We start from the raw sequence: 27,784 nt of genomic DNA on the forward strand, positions 1-27,784 counted from the left end.
CAGTGCAGACGGGCTGCAAGAGTAGCTCATGGAGTATTGTCAATGATATACAGGAATTTTTCTAGCAGGGATAAGGAGGTGATTATTCCATTGTATAAGGCAATGGTCAGGCCACACCTAGAGTACTGTATACAGGTCTGGAGGCCTCATTTCAAGAAGGATGTAGAGCTGCTGGAACGAGTACAGAGAAGGGCAACAAGATTAGTGAATGGAACAAAGGGGTGCTCTTACGAAGAAAGGCTTAAGTTTTGCAAATTACAGTGTCTGGAGACTAGGCACCAGCGAGGTGATCTGATAGAGGTGTATAAAGCCTTGAATGGTTTAAGCATGCTCAATGCTGATGGGATTCTTCCTCTAGCTCAGAAAAATCACCTGAGAGGGCATAAATTCAAATTGAGGAAAGACAGATGTAGGATAGACGTGCGGAAATTTGCCTTTAGCCAGCGGGTGGTTGGTTGGTGGAACAGACTTCCATCCCTTGTGTTGGAGGTTGATAGCCTAAATAAGTTTAAGGCTCAGCTGGACAGGTATTTTGAACGAACAGAGGGGTGAAGTGGAAGTGGGTTTTTTTTTTTTTTTTTTTTTGGCTGATGCTGCATAAGCTTGCTTTCTTTCATCAAATGCCTCTACTAATGCTAATGCTAATTAGTCTACGAAGAGCAGTGTACATTGATTACCACTCTCTGTCTTCTCCCACTCAACCATCCCGTTATCCACAGCAGAAATTTGCCTCCAATGCTGCACTGCTCCAATTTGTGCAGCAGTCTTGCATGTGCAACAGTATCAAAAGCCTTTCTAAGATCCAAATATATGATATCAAAGTTATTCCCTGCATCCAGTTGATTTGTTATCGCATCACAGTATCCAATCAAATTGGTCAGACAAGACTTCCCCTTAACAAACCCATGCTGTGTCCGAGCTATAACTGAAGTCTTGTCTAGATGATCCTGCAGTGCTTCTTTAACCAGTGCCTCCATTAATTTCCTTGGAACAGAACTTAAACTAACAGGTCTATAATTACTTTGTGTCGCCCTTTGATCCTCCTTTGTGAATTGGGGTCACATTTGCACAACTCCGGTCCATCGGTACCTCCCCTGAGTTCAAGGAAGCTCTCATAATTATGGCTAAGGGTTTGCTTACTTCCTTTGCTGCCTCTAATATAACTGGATAGATCCCATCCACCCCAGGTGCCTTTATTATTTTTATCTTCAACAATTTCTCCTCCACTTTCCTCTTAGTTATTACAAAATCATCTAGCTCACTGCCAAAGTTTAGTTCACCTCTGGCATTGCTTTCCCTGAATAACTCCTCATGTGTGAATGTAGATGCAAAATACTCATTTAGTTTGTTAGCCACCTGAGCAGGATCATCAACAGTTGAACCATCGATATCCAGTGGACCAGTCTTATTCATCCCCTTCCTTCTAGAGTTTACATAGGTAAAGAACTCTTTGCTGTTTTTCTTTGCATCCTTTGCCAAAGATTCCTCATAATCTGCCTTTGCTTGCCTAACCTCCTTTGTGACTTGGTTACAGACCAGCTTATATCTATCATAGGCTTCCATGTCACCCATTAATTTATATGTATCCCATGCATTTTTCTTCTCTGCCATATATCTCATTAGTTCATCTGACATCCATTTAGGCCTAAACCTTGAACAATATTTCTTAGTTGGTATGTAAAGCCTAGTAGCTTCCAAGATAAGTTCTTTGAATGCTTCCCATTTTGAATTTGCTGTTGGTAACATCATCAGTTGGTCCCACTATATAGAATTTAAATACTGTCTCAGACCTTTGTAGTTGCCTTTACGAAAGCAAAAACCCTTCCCTTTACTCTTGATGGTAGTTACCTCTTTGAGTAAATCCCACTTCAGCACACTGTGATCACTGCCACCTAGTGGTTCCTTTATCTGCAGATTTTTAATGCATGAAGAATCACTACTGATAATCAGATCAAGAGTATTACTCTCTCTAGTTGCCTCCCGAACATGCTGATGTAGAAAACAATCATCCAATAAATCCACAAAAGCCTTGCTAGTGTGTGTGTGTGGCCAATCCACATATTCTAGTCAATATCTGGGAAATTAAAATCCTCCATTATAAGACTCTGATTTACTGGCCTACTCTATTTCCCTGTACAGTTTTTTTATTATACTCATCAGAGTCATTTGGCCTACAACACACTCCTACTGTAAATTTTGATTTTCCAGTGCTTACGTCACACCAAACTGACTCGACACTGCACTGTCCAGCAATGTCGACTGACTGTACTGGGCGCCTCCGTAACTGGGTGGGGAGCAGCAGTGCATAGCACACACTTCTTGATTAGACCGGGGTTCGAGCCTGTCACCACCAAATACGGAGGATGTGGAAAGGTCAGGGAATGACTACTGCATATCCCAGAGCAATATGGCCTTAGTTGCTAATGCTCCTGATAAAAAAAAAAAAAACCAAAAAACCAAAATTAGCTGTACTCCTTTAATTTTGTGTTTCTTAACTAATAGCATAACCCCTCCTCCCTTCCTATCCTGTCTGTCTTTCCTGTACACATTGTACTCCCCAAATTCCTGTTCTGCATTCCTTATATCTGTGTGACACCACATCTCTGATATCCCAACAATATCAGCCTTTGATGTTTTGACCAACACCTCAAATTCATCAAATTTATTTACCAAACTCCTAGCATTGGTGTATACGAAAGTATACATGCAGCTGTTCCTATTCTTAGCTACCGTAACAGAACCCATGTGTTTACTTGTACCACAATTTCTCCCAGCGGTCTCTGAAATTCCCTGCAACTTGTTTTCCAGGCTGCTGCTCATTCCAATAGAAGCAGTCGAAGAATCACTTTCACCTCTGCCAGCGGCTACTGTTAATCTATTGTCTGTGTATCCCCCCAATCTAGCAGTTTTCCGACCCACGTAACACTGCCTCGATAGCATCAGCAAATATTCTTGCACCATTTCTATTTAAGTGTATACCATCCTTGTAGAAGTAGTCTCTCCTGTTAAGAAGCACAGACCAGGCTGAGAAAAATTCTATCCCTTGAGCCTTTGACAATCTCTCCAGGGTCGAATTGATTGACAAGGGTCTCGTCACATAATCCCTCCTATCGTATCTGGGCAGAATTGCAGACACTTTCAAATTCAGCCCTAATTCATGGCTTTTTTTTTCAACGGTGACCTGTACTTGTTTAGTAATTCCGCTGGTCTCATACTCTTAATATCATTAGTGCCAACGTGTACAACAATATCACCTTTTGTGCCCTTAAAAGATATCTGCTCTACAACGTCATCAACCTTTGCCCCTGGCAGACATACCCTTATCTAATGCAGTGGTTCTGAACCTAAAATGTAAAAAATTAAAAGATGATATTTGCCCCTGGCAGACATACCCTTATCTAATGCAGTGGTTCTGAACCTAAAATGTAAAAAATTAAAAGATGATATCTGCCCTTAAAAGATGGTATCTGCTCTACAACGTCATCAACCTTTGCCCCTGGCAGACATACCCTTATCTAATGCAGTGGTTCTGAACCTAAAATGTACTGTGGAAACAGTAAATTTTTTTAAGTTTTACACCACAGACCAGTAAAATAACTGTAATAATAATAACTTCACAGACTTCCTTGTCCTTGGATTTACTTGTTGGTTTTTTTGCAAATAGCAGGATCTAAATGCAGTGACCTTAACCACCATTCCTCTGACAAATTTTTCAGTGGTCAGTTGGTTGAGAAATACATAGTAAGTCAACCAAAGTTGATTAGGGTTGATCAACTGAAGCTGGGTGGTAGTATCCACTGAGAATAAGTTAAAATACTCTTCTTTATTGGGGAAGTGTTGCTTATTCAAAATTTTAATGAACAGGCAACTCATTGTGAAGGCATTCACAATATGAGATGTAAATAAAATTATGCCATGTAATCAATTTCAGTTGATTTACTATGTACAGATTTGATGCAGTGCATTAACTTGTATGTCATAATTTTTCCTAATTGTGCAATAATTAACAGAGATTTCTGGAATTTTTAGTGGAGAAATCAAAGAACATTTTCAAAAACAACTATTAGGAGTTTTGGTTGTGTGTATGGAGTAGATGAAGCATGAATTTCTGAAATATTGTCTTTATTTAAAAGTAGTGCAATACCAAGGCAATTTGTGATATGATGAAATTCATTCTACTGTAAGCATTAAAGCCATTGTGTTTACTAAGCAGTTTACACTGACATTCATAAAAAAAAAAAAAAACAAGGACAAGAAGAAATCATACTTTTCACGACATTAAAAAGGCTGAAATACTATTATTATAATTTAAAAATGCCCTTATTTATAAAACCACATTAAATCTCCAATCACTTGCACCTTCAATTGTAACAAGGACACTCTATGATGTGTTTAATGCCCTGTGTTATTTTGTTTAAAAAAAAAAATTAATTTTTAGCCTTTTTACTGAAAATATGAAAAAGGATCAATTAATTTTGATTTGCTAAATCCATTTACTGAATGAAAATAAATGAGAAAAAAAAAATAATAATAATAAACTGTTTTTATCATATTTTTTTAGAATTTTCAAGGCCATGACCCCCCCCCCCCCACACACAGATTGAAACTCAGATGCTCACATGGTATCTGGCTGACACAATATGAATGTCTGTATTTTTGTGATCTGTTCACACTTAGCTAATGAAATCAAAGCATTATTGCAAGATTAGACATCTGTTTCTAGCATCTCACAGACAGCATGGGAATGGGAGTTGCATAGAGGAAAGATAGATGCTTTTGCTCACCTGGTATCTGTTAAATGCCAAACAAAAATTTAATATCTTGTAATTCATAGTATATTGAAATTAAAACAGTAAATACTTTATAATCAGCTAGATTATTATCTAGCTGATTGGTGCAGTTAGATATTATTGGTACACAGAGGATTTGATTTATTTCCAGATTAGAAACAAAACCAGAAAAATAAAAATATGACTGTCAGATGCCATGCTAGCAGAGGAAGGTTAAATACCTGATTTGAATATTGAATTTGATATCTATAAACCACTTTTAAATATAACTGAATTGAACGTTGATTTTGATATCTATAAACCACATTCAAATACCTGAGATAAGAGCATTATGCACTATTATGATGAATATGTAGTTGGCAATGGGTGGTAAAAAATTTTTTAGTGTTCTTTAGATTGTTTTGTAGAACTTGGTTTAAAATGGCAAGGCAATGGTCAGGCCACACCTAGAGTAGGCACCTGCAAGATGGCAGATGACTTTCATCAACCGGTGAAATACCACCACTTTGCTTATTGGAGGCTTGAAGTGGTGAAACCCATGTTTAGTCTCTAGAGCAAAGTTTCCGGCATCCCCCTCCCCCCATACTTCTCCTTCAACTCATGCACGGTACTAAGTACTATAGGTTTTTGATACCTTTCGTGTTTGGGGTTTTCATAAAAAAAAAAAAAAAAAAAAAGGTGATCTGATTGAGGTGTATAAGGCCTTGAATGGGTTGAGCAAGCTGAATGCTGATGGGATTCTTCCTCTTGCTCAGACTAAGAGCCTGAGGGAACATAGTTTCAAATTGAGGAAAGATAGCTGTAGAATAGATGTGCAGAAATTTGCCTTTAGCCAGCGGGTAGTTGATTGGTGGAACAGACTTCCATCTTTTGTGAACTGGACAGGCATTTGGAATGAATGGAGGGGTGAAATGGGAGGGTTTTTTTTTGCTGATGCTGCATAAGCTCGCTTTCTTGCATCGTATGTCTCTACTAATGCTAAAATAGAATATAAAAATTGGTTGCTATACATTATGCCTTAGTCCAGGTCCAAACAAATTTCTAGGTACTACCTGCAAAAAATAACTTGCCAGAGAAATGGCATTCTGAAGGAAAAAATGGTTATCTAGAATAGCTGGTAACATGAAAAAACTCCTCATGTCATGTGATGAGTTAACTTTTTTTACTGTTTACCTTGTTTGTTATTGTTAAATTTGTTATAACACTGACTTTCCAAAGCAGCCAGTATTAATCAGACTCATACTATGATAATGGACAGTTGACAGTTTCTGTGAAAATTAAAAGTTTATTTCTTTATGTGACTAACTGTTTATCTGTATCTTAAATTAATAATAAATGATAAATTAATTATTACAAGGTGGAAAAAACATTGATTATGCTTGTAGTCAGATTTTATTAATTGCTCTTAGGGAACAAGTAATAAAATCTTGACTGTAGTTTATTCAATGGTATTTCCTCACCTTTGTAATCACTTTCACTGCCCACATTTCTGTATGCTTCAGTGTGTATGCACTCTAATTGGATAAGAAAATGTTAATTACAAACTTGACTGAAACTAAAGTTTGATTGTGTATGGGGCCCTTAAGGGCCATATCACGTTGTCACCTATGCCTTTAGGCTTTGGTTTCATGATCCAGATAGGGGGAATACTACAAATACTTACTGCTTCCTTTACAGTTTGCTGTGCAGAATAAAAAGTAACAGTATAAACTTTTAGAAGAAAGAGCAGAAATAATTAAATTTAAAAGTACACAGTTCTTAATGCACATTTTACCAAAATACAGTGCTGCATGAGATGTGAACGAGGACTGTAAAGGTGGATTGGAGGGGAGAAAGATCAATTTTCACCCCAGGGGCTCACATCTTGTGAGTATGGGCTTGGCACACCTAGGGTCCTGAGCTGGATATCATCATTCTTCTCTTTCTTGGTGATTCCTCCTTCTACTCTCTCTCAGAGTAACTCGGGAATTTTTTTTTTAGGCTGGTGCAGCATAAGCCTCAGGCTTCCTTCCACTATATGGCTAATAATAATAATAATTATAACTTATCTGGCTAATATATGATTAAGCTTGAGTTTTCAAGGCAAAAAAAGAAGTCAACTTATACACCTGAATATATGTAACCAACGTATCAAGGCACCATGAATTTAAAGACCATAAGAAATGATAAATTACTGGGCCATTCCCTGAGTTATGAACACTTGACTTATAACTATTGTGCATGAAAAAATAGCACATAAGGTAAACAGTACAGTATAATGTTTTCATGAATTAAAATTCTTCAAATATTCACTTTTTTTCCCCTCTGAACAAATACAAATAGATAAATGTTTCATTAGTTTAGCTTCCCTGCTATGAGTCTGTCTTACTGTAACTTTCTCAAGTTGTCATCATCATCATCATTTTCAATCCACTGCAGGATGAAGGCCTCTCCAGCAACTTTCCAGTTCCTTCTGTTTTGAGTACTGGCCATCTATTTACTACCCACAAACTCATGAATTTCATCTATCCATCTCCGCCTTATTTTCTTAGTCCATCTGTCATCATGTCTTCGAGCTATGTGTCCTGCCCAAGACCATTTTAGTTCTTTAGTTTTGATAAGAATGTCCTTTACTTGAGTTTGTTGCCTAGTCCATGTGTTTCTCTTCTTATTAACAGTCTGATTTCCAATATGATTCGATCCATTCTTCGCTGTGTAGTTCTTAGCTTCTCTTCCATTCTTTTGGTGAGTGCCCAAGTTTCACTTCCATAAGTCATGGTGGGGAGTATACATTGATTCATTATTTTACGTTTCAGACAAACTGGGATATTGCTCTTCAGTATGTGACTATATTTCCTGAATGCTATCCATCCAAAATTTATTCTTCTCTTGACTTCCAGCCATTTATCATTATTACAGCTAATAACTTGTCCCAGATAAGTATATGACTCCACCTTTTCAATTACTGCTCCTTCAATCATTATTTCCCTTTCTGTGGCATACTTGTTCATCATTACTTTTGTTTTAGCCATATTCAACTTGAGTCCAAAATCCTTACTAGCTGTGCATAACTGATTAAGATTTTCCTCTAATTCTTTGGGATCATGGCTTATGACCACAATGTCATCTGCAAATCGTAAATGGTTTAGGTACTCTAAATTCACATTGACTCCTTTCTGCGACCAGTCTAATCTTCTGAAAGCTTCCTCAAGGGCAGCAGTAAACAGCTTCGGAGATATTGTGTCTCCTTGTCGAACTCCTTTCTCAATTTTAAATTTCCTACTGTCTTTGTCTAGTCTAATAAAGGAGGTAGCACTCTCATATATTTTCTTCAAAATCATAATATATGGGGTATCAATGCCTTGTCTTTCCAGTGCCCGAAACATTGCCTTATGCTGTATGGAGTCAAATGCCTTTTCATAATCCACAAATGCCAGGCATAATGGTGTTTTATATTCATTTGCTTTCTCCATTAGCTGTGATATTACTTGAAGGTGATCCATAGTTGAGAATCCTGTCCTAAAGCCAGCTTGCTCTTTCGGTTGATTCCCATCAAGTATTCTTTCTAATCTGTTAGTAATGACCCTTGTGAACAACTTGTAGATGTGGGATAACAAGCTAATTGGTCTATAATTTCCAATTCCTGATTTATCTCCTTTCTTATGCAGCAAAACTATGATTGCATTATTCCACTCCTTAGGCATCACACCTTTTCTAATGCACTTTGTGAAGAGCACTTTGTGTTCTTACACTTTGTGTAACATGTTCACTGCCACCTAAATGTGAAAGAACTCATTCAATGTTAGAGAAGAAGCATTGGTGAAGATGCACTTTGTGAAGAGCCTTGCCAGTTTTTGTGTTATGTCTCTTCCTCCCAATTTTAACAACTCTACAGTAACTGCATCTTCCCCCGGGGCTTTCCGATTCTTCATTTTCTTCAATGCATGTTCTACCTCATCAGGAAGAATATCGGGTATGTCGTATGTGTTGCTACTTTGCAATCCATCTTCCCCACTGCTGGTATCATTCCCTCATTCCTTGTATAATTCTCTATAGTAGTCTTCTGCTATTTGAATTATGTCTTCTCTGCTGTTTATAAGTACACCATCGCTATTCTTCAGTTTCAGTATCATTTGTCTTTCTGTATTACTGCTCATGGCTGCTGATTTAAATCCTTTGTTTTCCCTTAATGCTTGTTCTATTTTTCTTGTGTTAAATCTTCTTATGTCCTCTCTGACTCTCTTTCTAATGGCTTTGCATAACTCAGTATACTCAATTTTCTCCCTGTCAGTGTTTTTCTTGCTTTTCATTTGTCATCTTTGGTTCATCGTGACAAGTGTTTCTTGACTAATTTTTTCTTCTTTGGATTTCTTTTTCCCTATAGGTTTCTTGGGCTTTATCACTTTCAAAAAGTTGTAATATTCCTCGTCGATATCTTGGTCCTCAGCAGTCTGCAGAAGCTCATACTTGTTCTTAAGTTCCAGTACATACTGCGTTTTCTCCTCTTCTGTTATCTCAAAGACCTTTGTATTATTTACTCGAGTCAGTTTTTTCCTTTCCTACATCTATATCAAGTGTACATCTTACCATTTGGCCGACCGGGCTAGCTGAGTGGGTAAAGTACCTGCCCGGCAACCCAAAGGTCGCGGGTTCGATTCCCGCCTCGGGCTTGGATCATAGTACTGCAAAAACCTTGGGAGGTGCAATATGGCCACAGAAGCCGATGCGCCAACAACTACCAAATCAAAAAAAAAAAAAAAAAAACATCTTACCATTCTGTGATCACTTCCAACATTTACCTTATTCAGGACGGTAACATCATTCACAATATATCTTCTGTTAGTGAGGATGAAGTCGATTTCATTAGTAGTTAATCCATTTGGACTCTTCCATGTCCACTTTCTGTTCACCCTTTTTTTGAAAAAAGTGTTCATTACTGACAGTCCTTGAGATTCTGCAAATTCCACAAGTCTTTCACCTCTTTCATTTCTTTCACCAATTCCAAAATTTCCTATAGTTCCCCTTTCTGCGCTGTTTTGTCTTTTTGTCTAAAGTTGTACTAATCCTTAAATGGAACACTGCAATCATAAAACTTGCAATTGACAATTCAACTTCACAGTTGCTACGTTGACTTGCAAAATACTAGGCACTAGGCTGAATTTTCTGTGTTAACTGGATTTTTCAAACCCTGCCTTAGTCAATAATGTATATGCTCTTTGTAGATTAATAACGATAATCATCATGACTGGACTGACCCAATTCCACACTCACTTTTCTTCATCTTTATTTTAGCTCTATGTAACATGCACCTTGTATTTTGCTCAGTTATCCATTTATAAATAACTGAAGTTCAGTGAGATTTTCATTTTTAATTACTGTAATTAATTCTGAATGCCCATATTCTTATAGGACATCATATTGGGCTGTGATATATACTGAATTACGGATACAGATAACATCCGAAAAAAAAAAGGATGGGAATCTGATCTAATTGGAAGAATTTTAAAAGAATTTATACAGTAGTAATCAAATTGCTTTCTTTCTTGGAATCAATTTTCTTTATTATTATACATAAAATGAAATATAAAGTCTATCAAATTTAGTATATACAGGTGTGGATTTTTACCATCAAAGCAGTGTATACTGTGATAGCTTGTGACCTGTAATACGATTCTTTACGGACTACACTGAGTGGACAGAAATCTTGGGATATCTACCTAGTAATGAGGAGGCCCACCTTTCGCCTGGATAGGGGCAGTCACACAGCAAGACATGAGTCCACTAGTTCACAAAAGCATTCCAGGTATTTCCATCCATGCTTGCTACACTGCTGTCCATAATTCTATCACATTCCTGGGTGGATCCAAAGCTCGAACGGACCTTTCCACAGCATCTCAAAGATGCTCTACAGGGTTCATGTCCGGTGAATGGGAGGCCATTCCATGGTGGTAAAATCTGTGGAATGCTCTTAGAATCATGTTCTAGTCACCGCGGCTCTGTGGGGAGGCACATTGTCCTGCTGGAAGAGTCCATTGCCCTGCGGGTGCACGATGATTATGAAGGGATGTAGATGGTTTGCAAGGATGGACATGTAACCTGGACTGTTCAGATATGCGTCTAGACATACCAGAGGGCCCAACGTGTGGCAATTGAACATGCCCCAGACCATTACTGGCCATCCACCTGCCTGAACAGTTCCTTGTTGAAAAGATGGGTGCATAGCTTCATGTGGTTTCCACAGATGCACACCCTCTCGTCCACTCGAAATAACTGGAAAAGGGACTCATCGGACCAGGAGACCCGTCTCCAATTATCCAAGGTCCAATGCCGATGTTCTTTCACCCAGTTGAGGCTTAGTCCTGTGTCATGGTGTTAGCAATGGGACTCGGGTGGGTCGGTGGCTCCCATTACCTATTGCAGCTAATGATCGCTGGACATATTGATGGAGGTGTTTCTGGCACCTCCGTCGTTGAAGTTGGCAGTGATTTGTGCCACTGTCACTCTCCAGTTTGCTGAAACAATGCAAGACAGTCGTCAATGGCCTTGTTCATCCACTACCTTTCTCCACCCACAGCAGGTGGAGAAAGGTTTCTGAGATGTTATTTCAGAAATGGAGTATTTCCGATACACTCATGATACTGTCAAATGGGGATGATGCAATTTCTGTACCATCTCCATGATAGTGACCCATGCGTCAGGCACCCACTATCATCCCTTTCAAAGTTAGTTAACTCACATTTATCCATACTGACATTGAATTACTGTCTATGTGAATGCAGTGTGTACCTATATACCTGCCAAGGAGTGGGTTCATCCACTAGCGAGAGGGGTGACAGCATCCTGTTGCCCAGGAACTAGGTATCTCATGAATTCTGTCCTTTCAGTGTATTTCAAGAAAATGTAATGTTAACCAAAATCAGTTTTTCTTCTGAGCAGCTGATCAGAAACAAAGGGTTCCTGATTAGTTAAGAAATAAGACTGAAAATCTTCTAAATGAAGAATATGTATATATAATTATACATGGCAGTGACTCAAGGAGAAAAAAAAATAGGAGGCATGACCTTTTGACTGATTCTCATATTACTGAATGATTGTACTAAATTTGAAGTATATACTTACTTCCAAAATATTTTTATATGTGTATTTATTAACATATATTATTTCAATTATTCTTATTTTGATCTCTTGGATTTGTTTCAGTGATTCAGACACAGAAGCTGTCTCAGTGGCATATTGTTGGTGCCCTTTGTCTTGAACGAAGGCCTATGATAACACCAGAAATGACCACCCTTGAAAAAAAATATTTTGACATGATACAGCAGATAGAAGTTGAAAACAGTCTTCTTTCTGACCATGAACTCCAACATAAAGGCGATTTGTAAGTATTATTTCACGTTACTTTCAAAATTATCTGTTAATGCTTACTGTGCCCTTACTGTTTATTATAAACTTATATAAATAAAATAATTAATTGCAGATGTATTTCTATTTCAGTACCTTAAAAGATAAACCAAGGACAGTGCAATAGTAATATACCATATTGTTTCTTTCACAAACCAGCTGTGTAAAAAATACAATAAAACTAGTCTGTTTTAAAAAAGAAAAAAGATAATGTTAAAATAAATGAAAACCATATTAATAAATAAAGTTTTAAGGCTGAATAAATAAAAGCGATATAGCATGTTTATACATAAAAATATACACATCATGACAGCTTTAGAAAACTTCACTTTTCTTCTAGCCTAATGTTCTGAACATAGGATAGAGTATGTGAAACCCTATCTGGTATTGCCCTTATTTTATTGAACAGTATGTATTTGCCATATTCCAGTTTTTAAATGATATTTACATATGTTTTATGTAAATTTGAGTGCGTGCATGCATGCATGTGTGCCCTCTTTTTTGTTAAGGAGAGGATCACAATAATATTAACCTGTAATGGCATGTTTCTGAATCACACACACAAGAATCTCCTCAAAGAAGAATGATCCACTTATGAAGTTTGCTGTGAACTCACACCAAACAGTAAAGTAATATTGGTATTGGAGAGGAGTTTTTTAAAATACATGGAGAATATTCCCCATGACCAATGTTTATTGATATTTGCTGTTATTTATCCAATACCAGAAATCATAAGATGTTCTAAAGCCATGTGGAATTCCTCCATCCTAGTCAGAAACCATTCAGCAAAGTAGGGAAGTTGACATTGTGTTCCAGATTTTGACCAAGAACCCAAAGTGATATCACACATTTAGGAATAAAAGTTAAATACATTAAGAAATGCAGTTTTTCATTGCAGCCGGAGGAAAAACAAAATTATATTCATTAAATGCAAAAATGTATCTTTAAACAGAAGCCTAAAAATCAATCAAGTTTTCATGTGAAAAACAAACTGTTTAAAATTTGCACTTCTATATAATATAAGCCCTTTTGTATTTCATTTTGCTTTTAATTATTAATAGAAAAATGATAGATCATTAGTTTTTGGTTCTGGAAACCTTTTCTTAGGGTTTTTTTTTTTTTTTTTTTTTAATTAGGAAACGTGCAGAAAGGTTAAAGAAAGGAGTTATTGATGAAACAGATGTTGATACATCACTGTCTACGACAGCCCAAGATCTTGAAGATATGTATATAAATGAATTCAACAAATTTAAACCAGCTTCAAGAGTTACAGGTATTCTATTTCTGAAATATTCACTGCTTTCAGAAAAAAGTTTTCAGTATGATGTTGTTGACAAAGTATGTTGGGTAATATCCAAAAAATGCTACACTGTGCTACTTGAATTTCCCTTCTTGAAGTAGTGCATCCAAATGTTAAAAAATCTATCAGAATGGAAATATAAAAAAAAAAAAAAGTGTTGGACTTTTTATGTGTGAATTGATTAACTGATTAAAGAATGAAACTTTCCCATATGGTTCAGTTAGGTTTATTTTAGTTTTGTTAGTAAACCATCAAAAGTACAATATTCCCAATGGAATTTCATATACCAAACTAGAAACCAAGCAGCATTTTGAATTCAGTCTTCAAGGCAAATATGGTTATTAGCAATACTTAATTTCAACCATTTTCTATAACAGCTAAAACACATGTGTAGTTTTTGTTAGGTACCTAGGATTACAGTATGCTTAATCTTGTACTCAGAATAATGTTATACCTAAATACTATGAGTAAATGGTTGTTAACTGGTCATGAGCAATTATTGTTGTTATATTATAAATATTATAAGCTTTACTAATTGGCAAAGGAAACAAGGAAGCTGGATAGCTGATTTTTAGGTGTCTTTGCATATACACTGTTCTGCCACTTTATTAGGTACACCTACCTAGTAGTGTGTTGAGCCTCCTTTAGCCTTCAAAACAGCCTGAATTCGTCTAGACATGGATTGAACAAAATGCTGAAGACGTGCAGGAATGGAGTACCATGCAGACATGAGTGTGTCACGCAGTTCCTTGAGATTTGACGGAGGTGTAGGCCTGGAATGAACAGCCCTTTCCAGCTCATCCCAAAGATGTTCAATAGGATTGAGATCTGTGGACTGAGCGGGCTGCAGCAAAGAAAAGTCATTGTCATGTTCCTGGAACCATTCCATAGTGATTCGGGCTTTGTGCACCAGTGCATTATCCTGCTGGAAGTAACCATCTGACTGAGGATAAATTGTCAACATGAACGGATGCACTTGGTCAACAACGATGTTTAGGTCTGATGTGGCATTCAGACATGAATCTATGGGTATCAATGGACCCAACGTGTGCCAAGAAAACATTCCCCACACCAAATACACTGCCCCCACCACTTTGCACACTAGTCGTCAGACACGACAGGTCCATGGATTCATGTTGTTTTTGCCAAATTCTGAGCCTTCCACCAACATGATGCACCAGGAACTTCGACTCATCAGACCAAGCAACTGTTTTCCAGTCCTCGATAGTCCAGTGCTGGTGTTGCTGTGCCCACAGGAGGCATGCCCTCTTGTTCTTCATTGATAACAATATTTTGTTATCAATGAAGTTACCGTTGCGATATTTTGTTCTGCACACCAAGATTGTATTCTGATGTGATGTGCGAAATTGTGGCCCGTCTGTTTGCTTGCACAATTCTAGCCATCCTCCTCTGACTTCTCTCATCAACAAGCGATTTTCTTCCACAGGAGTCCATTGAGAGGATGTTTTCTGTTTGTTGCACCATTCTCGATACACACTTGAAACTGTGGTGCGTGAAAAGTTCAGGAGAACTGCCTTTTTAGAGATGCTTTCCCCAGCACACCTTGCACCTACTACCATGCCACATTCAAGAGTCCATTAGATCACTCCTTTTCCCCATTCTTTCTATGGTTTGTATGCTTAACTGATACTAGAAAGGTTGCATTTATATCCACAACTGTCACGTGCCTTGCAACATTGTGGGACAAACCATTTGTGTGCACAGCAGGGATGTACCTAATAAAGTGGCAGCACAGTGTATATATGCATGCATATGTGCCTATTGGATTCACTGTGTCTGTCTGTTTCTCCATCCACATCTAACAACTCAGATCCCAGTAGACAAATTTTTGTGGAAATTTATATTTGGGTTTTTTAAAAATGTTTGTTGAGCCATTCGAAATTTTATTTAAATCAAATAGAAATCCAGCAAATTATTATTTATTTTTTCCAGCAATTTGTATATAAAAACTAAATTCATGGGTTAAATGTAGTTTTAATTTTTTTTTTTTTTTTTTTATGTAAACCCCAAACATGTATTAGAACCTATAGTACTTAGTACCGTGCTTGGGTTGGAGGTTGAGAAGACGAAAGAAGATATTTGTTGACATTGGACTTGAACTTCTGTAGACTGTAATTTTCAAAAAATAAGTATGAAGGAAGGTTGTTCCAGAAAACGGCAGTTGAATGAATAAACGAGGAAGATGAAAAGTTGGTTCTGTGAGTTTGGAATTGGACAATAAATGGATGTTGGCTGGTGGTGGCACATGTTTGGACTGTTTTGAAAGAGAGAGCGGGAATTATAGAAGCCAGTTCAGAAGAACAGTGCCCATGGAAGTATCTGTAGAAGAGGCATGCAGCAGAAACAGTACATCTAAAAGAGAGCGAGTGGAGAGACTTTCTTAAAGATGAATCATTAATTAACCTAACTGCCCTCTTCTGAATGGAATCAAGAAGCCTAAGACAGGTTCTGGGGGCTCCGCCACAGATGTGGGAACAATATTCCACATGGCAGGGCGGATTTTCGATTTATACAGAGTGAGCAGCTGTTTGGAAGAAAAGTAACGCCGAGAGCGAAAGAGAAAACCAAGTTTTTTAGATGTAGAGGAAGCAATATTTGTAATGTGCTTGTGCCAAGAGAGATTAGAAGTCAGGGTAATCCCCAAAAGAGATATATCATTTTGCCTAGAAATTGGAGTGTCACTAAAGATAAGCATAGGAGCAGAAGAATCCTTTTTGCAAGATATAAGACAAGACTGAGTTTTAGAATGGTTGAAATCAATTAAGTTGTCTTTGTCGCACTGGGGAATTACCTGAAGATCAGCATTTAAGGAATTGGTAGCAGATTTTCGAGAAGTTGAAGCTGATTGAGCAGAACAAGGTTTCTCAACATGGAAAGTGGAATGCAATGTGCTATCATCGGCAAAACTATGGATAGGATTTCCAATCAAAGGAAGAAGGTCATTACTATACAAGACGAAAAGAGTGGGGGAAAGAACTGAACCTTGTGGGACACCGTAATTAGTGGAGAAGTTAGAAGACAGAGAACCATCTACCATCACCCTCAGTGAACGATCAGAGAGAAAACTGGATAACCAATTACTAAAAACAGTTGGCAAACCATAAGATGGAAGCTTGTTTAGAAGACCTTTATGCCAAACACGATCAAAAGCCTTTGAGATGTTAAGAGCAACTACTTGTATTTCACTGAACCTTTCCATTGAATTAGTCCATAAATGGGTAACATAAGCCAGAATATCACCAGTGGATCGACACTGACGGAATCCATACTGGCGATCGTTGATCAGATGGAAGGTTTCTAGGTAGAAACCTTCCCTAGGTAGAAGCAAGTTTTCTACTCTTAGCCTGTTCAAACTCTAGTTTGGACTGATTAATAACTGCTTTACAATTGTTTCGGGCTTTGGTGTACGCAGAAAATGAAACTGAAGAATTAGAAACAAGCCAATTATGATATGCAACATTCTTCTCTTGAACAGCCTTAGCACATTTATTGGAAAACCAAGGTTTAGATAAAGGACAAGATTTTAAAGTGGAGCGTGGGATAAAGGATTCCATTCCTGCAAGAATAATTTCACTGACATGATCTGAGCAAATGTTGACATCAGAACTTTTGAAACAGTAATCCGACCAAGGAAAAGAAGAAAAGAAGTCTCGCAAGTCATCCCATTTTGCATTCTTGTAATGCCAAACAACACGAGGTTGGGAATAGCCATGAGATAAAGGTTCCATTGGAGAAGAGACAATCACCAAGTTGTGATCTAAAGTGTCTAAAGGACCTCTCACTTCGACCGTGTAGTTAGAAGGGTTGTTTGTGAGAAAAAGATCAAGCGTGTTGGCTTTATGATTAGGATTGTCCGGTATTCTTGTAGGTAAATGAACAATCTGTGCAAGGTCATTAGTAATTGCAAAAGCCTCAGCATCTCGACCAGCTGGGTCGGTGTGACTAGAAAATGGAAGCCAGCTGGAGTTGTGAACATTAAAATCAACAAGGAAAATTACCTCACTGTTAAGAAAGTTGGACTGGAGAAAGTCAAGTTGCAAAGAGAGGAAGTCAAAGAGCTCCAAGTGATTAGTGGAGTTGGGAGAACGGCAGAGACAATAGATGAATTTGACACAATGAGGTAGAGAGATTTTAAGCCAGAGAAGATGAAAGAGAGGAGATTCCAAATTGCCAAGTCTCTGACAGGGAATATCAGAACGGACATATGCACAAGTACCACCTTTGAGACGAAAGGAATCATACAGCGAATAATTTGGGCATCTGAGGTGAGCAGTAGTTGAATCAACCGATAACTGAGATTCTATCAGTAAAAGTACCTGGGATTTGGCAGACTGGAAGTGGAAATGGACATCGTTAAAATTAGAATTCAGACCACGTATATGTGTGAAATGAATTAGGAAGTGCTTGGGGGGTTTAGATCTTTTCGCAAATAAGCTTGCTCTATTAGTTTGACAATTCATGGTGTATTCAATAGTAAGAAAAAGTGGGTGGGACGTGGTGTATGAAGTAATGAAATTTTTGGATATGGCGTACACATGGTAAGAATATACCCAGATCCTTGACATAACGTGGCCTCGACAATGCTCCCTGCATACACACTACTCAGACTCCCTCCAGTCACTATCTGGCAGAATAGAGGTAGCAGGATTATACACTAGCTGATCCGGAAGCCTCCTAGAGAGTTACCAATAGGTTCGGTCCGGTGTACTAACTAGCGGCCAGCCTGCGAACACCGTTTTAGAGCTGTACCCTCGAAATGTAAGGAATATTGGATCTCATTACGATGTTCATCATAACTTCAAAAGTCATCATTCATACTGCATGATGGAAGAGATAGGGATTGTTAGCTTTAGATGGTTTATACATTATTTTTTATGTTGTTGTGTAAGACTCATTAATGTAGTGTTGCTTGTGAAATATGTTTGTAGAGAGAAAAGAAACAAAAAAAATATATGGCAGGAGAGTAATAAATATTATACAGTAATTAATTTATTACTTATTTATTATTAATAATTAATTTATAAGGAAGTAAGTATATTTACTTCACTTCCATAAATCACAGAAAAAGAAAAAAATTAATTTCAGAAAAAAGATAAAATTGCCTGAAATATAATGCACTGCATACATTAGCTTCTTCTGGTTAGCCATGGTTTAAATATATGCCATGATAAAGATTGAAATATGCAGACAACTATCTGAAAACCTGTATGTACCTGTAATTGCCATCTTTTCATAAAAACCTCTTGATCAGCATCAGTCCAGAAATAGGTGCACCTACTGGTGGCTAATAATTAATTTTTAAGGAATTTTTTTGGAGTATGAAAGGTTGTAATAGCCTTGCTTGTTTCAGATGAAGAGCCAGAGATTCTTTTTGCTTGCTGAAATGACCTGGCCTTCTTTGTGGTGCATACCTTCACATTGCTGGATTTGTGAACTGCAAGCCAAAAGATGAATGACTTTTGAAGTACTTATCCAGTGAAGTCTAAGACAAAAAGAAAGCAAGGCAGAAGTCCTTTAATGATCACCCTCACACACAGTGCCTTCTAATGAAAAATATTAAAAATTACATAGGACAGAGAAAATTTTTGCAAAAACCATGAGAAAGTGATGAACACATCTGAGGTCACTAAACTGGTGAGTCAGTTTTGCTCCTATTATAGAATGACTGCAAAGTGTGCAAAAATATGTACAAATTGGGCATAGAATGAAAGGCCATATACACCTGTTGAAACAATTTTCTTTCTTCTACCAGTACTAGAAGAACTTCAAAAAGTGCAAATATATAATAATGAGCTGAAAATTCCTACACAAAGAAAATAGGAAATGAGCAAAAGTGACAGAAAATTACAAAATACAAGATAAATATCCTAAACCGGGTGGAAGGTTCATGACTGCTCCAGGTCACTTGGAAACTCAGAGAAATACAATAATGCAGATCTGGAAAGAGGAAATTTTCCAGAAATACTGGTAACCTATAATTATGATTGTAGAGGTGTAGTTCTGATAGTATTGAGCTATCATGTGAAGAGTATGGGTTGGGGCCCCTTCTTGTTGTAATAATTCCCACTCAATGCACTCTGACGAAGTTTTCATTATAAGGCATTGTTTGGGGTGATCATTGAAGAAGTTTTGCCTTGCTTTCATTTTGTTGTCAGACTTCAGTGCGTAAGTACTTTGTTTGTTAGTAATTTGTATGGCATAAGACTGCATCCTTTCAACCTATCTCCTGTGGTGGCAGGGTTAAAGGTTGGGTTTAAAGGCTATAGTCCTATGCCAGATACATATGGTTGTTCCATCTGGAACAACCATATCTCATGTTTGTTACAGATGCCAGTGCCTTGTTTCTATTGAGATGTAACCCAACCCTGGAAGATGAAATCATTCTTTATTTTTCCATATAATTAAATTTATACTTCATTTATCTTTTGGGTTTTAGTTCACAAATCCAGCATCATGAAATCATGTGCAGTGCAGACCCGGTCATCAGAAATAATGGACAGCATTCACTGAACCATACTTTTCATCCATAGGATGAAAAGTTATGTCACTGAGGAGGACTCAGTGACATAACTGCTTTAGTTTGGTGGTATTTACCATCACTTAAAATATTTTCACAATAAATCAGAGTTCCAGGAAGCTAGGATTTCCCTCACCATCACTTTCCATCAATAGAGTTATCTGAATCTCTAGCAGTGGTACTCAAGGGCTTTTCAGGCTCTAAATAAGCTTTAATCAATTTCCACTGTCACAGTGTCATTTTTGACACAGCAAAATTTTAAGCTCTTTTACTCCACACAATAAGAGCAGTAAAATAGAGTATTAAAACATTTAATTAAGCAATGGCTACCACTTAATACATTATTATTACCATGAGTATTACTTTGTTATCAGCATCATGTTTCGGAACTTCTGCCATTACCTCTGTCACATGCATTTCTTTCTCCTAGTCAGGTTAGATTGAATTATAGGCACAGATCATCTATGATATAAAGTTCCAGCACAGTAAACCATCATTTTAAACCACAAAATGTTTTAGTAGCCAAGAAGTTGTCTTTAATTGTCACCTAATCACAAGATATTAATATAAGATTACTGTACAATAGATGTCTTTTATGGGCATAAGGACATCATAATTTACAATTAAACAACATCAGAATAAAAAAAAGTGCAAAAAAACAAACAAACAAAAGTTAGGAAGATGATTATAAATAAATATGAAAATATTCTGAATAATATTATTATTACAGACAACCAGTACAAGAGCTGTCTTCATTGCCCAGAAATTTCTTAATTCATTTGGGAATAATGAAAAGCAAAAAGATAATTTAGCATTGAGATTTACACCAAGAAACTTAACACAATTAAGATTATTGAATGAACACAATTTAAAACCACAGGAAGTTGAGTAGATAAATAAGAAAAGGGAACATAATTAGTTTTAGCAAAATTAAGGTTGAGACCAAAATTCACATTATACTGAAAAAAGCAAAAAAAAACTTAGTTAATAACCCCAATTTTATTTTAAGATTGAATTTCAAAGCAGAATCCAAAAATGTTGCCAATTCCTACTTTAGTTATGTTATTGTACTGTATGTCTGACAGTTTACCAATAAACTATACTAAAATTGAATTGTGGGAGAAAGTGCCATTCTTTTAATTAATTTGTTGATACCTAAAAAAAAAAAAAAAAAAGTACTGATATGCATTGGAAATTTTTATCAATAGCCTAAGGGATACCTTACATATTAGAATAAAAAATGATTACATAAAGGAATCTAAAACCCTTTGCATTCAGATCATACCCTGTTTTCAGGATTTCCCTTGGGGCATTTTTAAAATTTTTCTACATGATAGCTGGAAAATCTTGACAGGTGTCAGGGAGATTTTCACACATTAAGCATTCAGATTTCTTGACAGTTTTATGTTTTATGCAAAATCTGGGGCATCCTCTTATGTAATTAGTCAAAATTTCCTGTGAGGTACTTAAAATCTTTTGGGAAAGTGTCCTTGTGCTTCTCCTGAATACATAATAAAAAAGCTTTAACAACTGACCAAATCCTGGGCACTTTTCAGAACTCTTTATTTAATCTTAGTCTCAGTTTTGGCAACAGGCAAAAAACAGATTCATAACTGGCAGATCTTGACAATGCACCAAAGATGATACTAGGATACATTATGCAAAGGCTTAGAGATCTTTATGTTAATGTGTTTCCTTCAAAATGCCTGGCATTTTCCTGAGTCATTGGTGAACATTTTTGTGGCATATTTGCAACTATTCTAAATTTATATTTGTATTTTTTGCAAATCACAGAGCTGAAATAAAAATATTTATATATCACAAGTTTCATTTTAAATTTCAGGAAATAAATTGATACATCTCATGGTTTGATTGTCATGCAAATTAATGCATGCCACATTTCTGTGATATGAAAAACTAAGTGACTGGTGTAGTATTTTGGAAGTTACCCAATACATTATACACACCTGATCAATATTTTCAGAAACTATAAAAATAAGGAAGATAAAGATTAATTTGGTAGTGCTGATAGCAAAAAAAAAATATTTTTTGAAAATTCGTATTGTGATCTATGAAGAATAAGGTAGTAGTTTTTTGTGTACAATTCCTTACTTTCTATTTCAAAATAAATAATAACTTTTTGTCTAGAAATTTTAGCTATGGGAATTATTTTTTCTGTTTTACTACCAAGTGTTTGCACTGAAAAATTAATAATTGTTATTGGTTCAACGTTGCACTTCCATCACAAACAAGATCTTCTCACATGTAAGTAAAGTTGAAATTTTATTTACAGCAAAAATCATGAAATTGGCCACAGAGTCCATATTTTAAATATTGTCAGGTACAATGAATGGTGGGTGTGTCACATTTTAGAACCTCCCCATCCTCTCTCATGGATAATTGCTAGAGAGGTCGCTTGGAAATCAACACAGCAGCTAATAAGATTTTTTCAGAGGTTCAAATCTAGTTGTCTCTCACTCCAGCTTATATATGTCTCCAGTTCAGACATATATAAGCACATTACACATAATGATATAATGAAATGCATGGTGAAGAAGGATAGACCTGCTTACACAGTAGAACCAAAAGTCAGGACATATAAGCCGGTGTTTGTCATGTTGAATAATTTCTTTGATGGTACATGTAAAAACATAGTAGTTAGTTTGGTTTTTATTCCTTATATATACTCCTTAAGAAGCTACCCCCTGTATTCAAAGTCTTTCCTCATATGGTTGCCCTTTTGTCAGTTGCACAAGGCACATTGCCTGTCTTTGGACATTTTCAAGTAGCTCAGTGTCTTTTTTTAGGTGTGGCCTCCATATTTGTATACAGTATTCCAAGTTGCAGTCTTACAGTAGGATTATGACCTCTCTATCTGTACAAGCAAATGTACAATATATCATTATGCCAATGAATATATCATTGGCCTTCTTTGCTGCTTGTGTCTACTGCATGGAGGATTTCATAATCTCCAAATCCTACCATTTTTAATTCAACCCCTCTAAGTGTGTAAGTTATTTTAGAGTTGCTATTTCTCTGCTATTTTTTTGCAGCATGAAAACAAAGTTGTCATTATCTGACCATTACTGGTTGTCCTGAAATCTGGTCATCATGGAGCACTGCCCAGCTCTGTTCACCACCTCCTAATCTCTGCATTATCTGCAAAATTTTAAAACAAGCTCTGTATCCCTTTGTCAGTCATTTAATAAAATCAGAAAAACAGCTGACCCGGCACAGACTCCTCAGGGTCCCCATTTCTAAGTCTAGCCTAGTCTGAAGAGTAACCATTAATCACAGTTTTCAACCCCCTCTCCAGTAGCCATTCTTTAATCCATCTAAGGATCTTACCTATTATCCAAATATGTCTGCAGCTACGGTAAACTCTTGTGTGGGACAGAAACAAATGTTTGCTAAAGTCCAAGTAAACAATGCCAAAATTATTTTCTATATCCAACTCCTGAGTGACACTGTCAAAATAGCTAACCAGATTAATTAACATTTTCTCTTTACATAACCATGTTATGCATCTTTGGGAATACCATTCCTTATTCAATTTCTTAATCAATGCTTTCATGATTTTCCTTACTACAGATTGGTCAGACTGACCAATCTATAGTTGCCACTTTGCTCTTAGAACTGCTTCTTTGGATTGGTGATATAGTAATGCTTTTCCAATCCAAAGGAATCTCTCTCTCTTGAGAACAGCACCTTCAGGATAAAGGGAAGGGTTTTTGCTTTCGTAAAGGCGACTGTGATGGGCTGAGACAGTATTTAAATTCTATACAGTGGGACCAACTGATGATGTTACCAACAGCAAATTCAAAATGGGAAGCATTCAAGGAACTAATCTTGGAAGCTACCAGGCTTTACATACCAACCAAGAAATATTGTTCAGGGTTTAGGCCTAAATGGTTGTCAGATGAACTAATGAGACATATGGCAGAGAAGAAAAATGCATGGGATACGTACAAATTAATGGGTGACATAGAAGCCTATGATAGATATAAGTTAGTCTGTAACCAAGTCGCAAAGGAGATTAGGCAGGCAAAGGCAGATTATGAGAAATCCTTGGCAAAGGATGCAAAGAAAAATAGAAAAGAGTTCTTTACCTATTTAAACTCAAGAAGGAAAGGGATGAATCAGTTGGTCCACTGGATGTTGATGGTTCAACAGTTGAGGCTTCTGCTCAGGTGGCTAACAATCTAAACGAGTATTTTGCATCTACATTCACACATGAGGAGTTATTCAGGAAGGGAATGTCGTAGGTGAAGTAAACATTGGCAGTGAGCTAGATGATTTTCTAATAACTGAGAGGAAAGTGGAGGAGAAATTGTTGATGATAAACATAAAAAAGGCACCCGGGGTGGATGGGATCTATCCAGTTATATTAAAGGAGGCAGCAAAGGAAGTAAGCAAACCCCTGGCCATAATTATGAGAGCTTCTTTGGACTCAGGGGAGGTACCCATAAGACTGGAGATGTGCAAATGTAACACCAATTCACAAAGGTGGATCAAAGGCTGACACAAGTAATTATAGACCTGTTAGTTTAATTTCGGTTCCAGGAAAATTAATGGAGGCACTGGTTAAAGAAGCACTGCAGGATCATCTGGACAAGAATTTAGTTCTAGCTCAGACACAGCATGGTTTTGTTAAGGGCAGGTCTTGTCTGACCAATTTGATTGGATACTATGATGTAGTCACAAAAGAACTGGATGCAGGGAATAACTTTGATATTATATATTTGGATCTTAGAAAGACTTTTGATACTGCGCATGGAAGACTGCTGCACAAATTGGAGCAGTGTGGCATTGGATGCAAATTGCTGCTATGGATAAAGGGATGGTTGAGTGGCAGAAGACAGAGAGTGGTAATCAATGGACACTGCTCAATGTGGACTAACGTTATTAGTGGAGTTCCTCAGGGTTCAGTGTTGGGTCCATTGTTGTTTTCTGTATTTATAAATGATATAGATGATGGTATATCAAGCTTAATGTCCAAGTTTGCAGACGATACAAAGGTTGGCAGGGTTGTTAAGGACACTACTGATGCTATGCTGCTACAACAGGATCTGGAAAGGTTGAGCAGATGGGCTGAGAGGTGGCAAATGAAGTTTAACATTGACAAATGTAAAGTACTACATATGGGAAACAGTAACCCCAGATCAACATATCAACTCTGTAGTACTACGCTGACAGTGGTAGAGAATGAAAAGGACCTGGGGGTAATTGTGCAGGCAGATTGGGGGTAATTGAGCAGTGCAGATGAGCTGCAAAAGTAGCTCATGGTGTCTTGTCAATGATATACAGGAATTTTTCTAGCAGGGATAGGGATGTGATTATTCCCTTGTATAAGGCATTGGTCAGGTCACACCTTGAGTACTGTATACAGGTCTGGAAGCCTCATTTCAAGAAGGATGTAGAGCTGCTGGAACGAGTACAGAGAAGGGCAACAAGATTAGTGAATGGAACAAAGGGTTGCTCTTACGAAGAAAGGCTTAAGTTTTGCAAATTACAGAGTCTGGAGACTAGGCATCGGCGAGGTGATCTGATAGAGGTGTACAAGGCTTTGAATGGCTTGAGCATGCTCAATGCCAATGGGATTCTTCCTCTTGCTCAGAATAATCACCTGAGAGGGCATAAATTCAAATTGAGGAAGGACGGATGTCGGATAGATGTGCGGAAATTTGCCTTTAGCCAGCGGGCAGTTGGTTTGTGGAATAGACTTCCATCACTTGTTGTTGAAGTTGATAGCCTAAACAAATTTAAGGCTCAGCTGGACAGGTATTTCGAACGAACAGAGGGGTGAAATGGGAGTAGTGGTTGTGCTTTTTTTTTTTTTTTGGCTGATGCTGAATGAGCTTGCTTTCTTGCATCATATGCCTCTACTAATACTAAAGGTATTTCATAATTCCCATCCATTCGGTTGATAGAGGCAAGTGGTATCTTAAACTGTTATATATATATTTTTCTTTATTGAAATTAAAATCCATGCTTTTACCTTTAACAAATACGATTTATTAAAGGTAAAGGTAATATGATTTGTTATTGATCTCCAATTGAAATAAGAGTCCTTTTCTAGTTTGTTTACAGAGTGCCTGCTATGATTCACGTTTGTTAAGATACATGATGCCTTTCAAATCTCATTTCAGATCTAAACTTTTGTATGTGACAAGAAACAAGTATATCAAAATGTAATATTTATCTTTAGCCATATTAGATATGCTGATATGAAAATTAGCCCATGCAGCTAATTGATTACGCAAGTTTGAAAAAAAATGTCAATACAGATATGATGTTTTAGTTTTAGAGGTTTATTGAGAAAAAATGCTCATACAATAGCTTCTAATTTGGAGATAAAATGAACTCTGCAAAATGTCTAACAAAAAAAAATACACAACTTTGCAAACACGCTTAAAGATTTAATGGATTTGCATTCAACAAAATTGTTATAAACGTTGCAAAAGTTTTTATTTTGAAAAGTGAGTAACCAGATTGCTCTTTCCAAAATAAACTTTGTTCTACACTGGCATTTTAGGTTGGTTACTCATGTCAAAACATCCTTTTAATATTTTATATTGAATTAAGTGTAAAACCTGCTAAATGTAAAATTAAACACTATCTTTTTAATTTTTCTTAGATAGGATTATTTGAAATGGATATTATCTCTGCTGCTTTTAGTATGAAAAGATTTTCTTTCTGACTCATCTTCCTCCTAAATATTTCCTGCATTTTTAGGATAATTTTAATACAGTCAGTGCACAATTTTATCTTTTCTCAATCATCCAGTATTTAAAAATATTGCCAAGTTAATGCCAAAATATTAATATCCTTTTATTTTCAATACAGAAGCTGATAAAATTAATAACCAAAAGTCCTTAGAGAGAAAACTGGATCATTACCTCTTATTCATAGCAAAACAGAAGTTAGGAGATGAATTTAAATGGATTTTGCCAACAAGTAGGCATCAGGAAGGAGAAACTTTAAGACAGGTTTGTAGTAGGTTTCATATGCCTTGTTAAAATCTTTTAGATTATATATTAGCATTAGTAACCCTATACAGTAACCCTCACTATTCTGGATTAATTGGGGGATAAGTCATCCGGATTATTTAAGCAAAAGATAGCCTTAAAAGAACAAAAACTTAGAACACAAATGAATGGAAAATTTAATAAATAAAATATAAGTAGTGCCAATGAAAATAAATAAAAAAATATAGGTAGTTCCGATGAAAATAAATAAAAATATATCACTGTAGAGCCTTTATTTAAAAATTATAAAAAGACAGTATACTTATCCATTGATAGATGGATTAATGTATTATATGCACGCCAAACACCACTTGATCACTCCTGTGAATACCACTTAAACAAGCTTCTTCCAGCAACACTTCTTTTGGCTTTTTTAATGTCTGTCTATTTGATACACTGTTTTTATCACTTCCCACATTGAATTTCAAAAGAAACATCTTTATAGATTCGTTTTGTTTTTTAATATCTGACACAGTCTATTGGCCAATACCAAATTCTTCAGCAATTTTTTTTCAGGAACACCATTTTCAAGTTGTTCTGTCACTTTGAGCTTGTTAATGATAGTTAAAGTAACATGTTTTCTTTTTATTCCATTTTTCAGTTCTTTACAACCCATAATTATATAAAATATGTTCAACTTATGTGCATACACCAATGAGCCAAAACATTATGACCAGTGAGTCATTATGCAAATCGAAGCAACTGCAGGTGAACTACGGCGTGGGTTGGGACATGGTATAAAAAAATA

At 36.6% G+C, this 27,784-nt stretch overlaps 1 protein-coding gene across 1 annotated transcript in view; it reads left to right on the forward strand.

The window, feature by feature from the left end:
• The window catches only part of mRpL46 (mitochondrial ribosomal protein L46), a 53,921-nt gene that overhangs the window by 11,734 nt on the left and 14,403 nt on the right, over positions 1-27,784 (forward strand). Inside the window, exons 2-4 of the mRNA XM_090390189.1 lie at positions 11,970-12,147; positions 13,307-13,443; positions 26,855-26,997. Of these exons, the coding sequence (XP_090246315.1) occupies positions 11,970-12,147; positions 13,307-13,443; positions 26,855-26,997 (458 nt within the window). The remainder of the gene's footprint in view (positions 1-11,969; positions 12,148-13,306; positions 13,444-26,854; positions 26,998-27,784) is intronic.

Source organism: Mastigoproctus giganteus, chromosome 2, assembly GCF_048544385.1.
Source record: "Mastigoproctus giganteus isolate SK-2022 chromosome 2, ASM4854438v1, whole genome shotgun sequence".
In the NCBI taxonomy this organism is placed as follows: Eukaryota; Metazoa; Arthropoda; class Arachnida; order Uropygi; family Thelyphonidae; genus Mastigoproctus; species Mastigoproctus giganteus.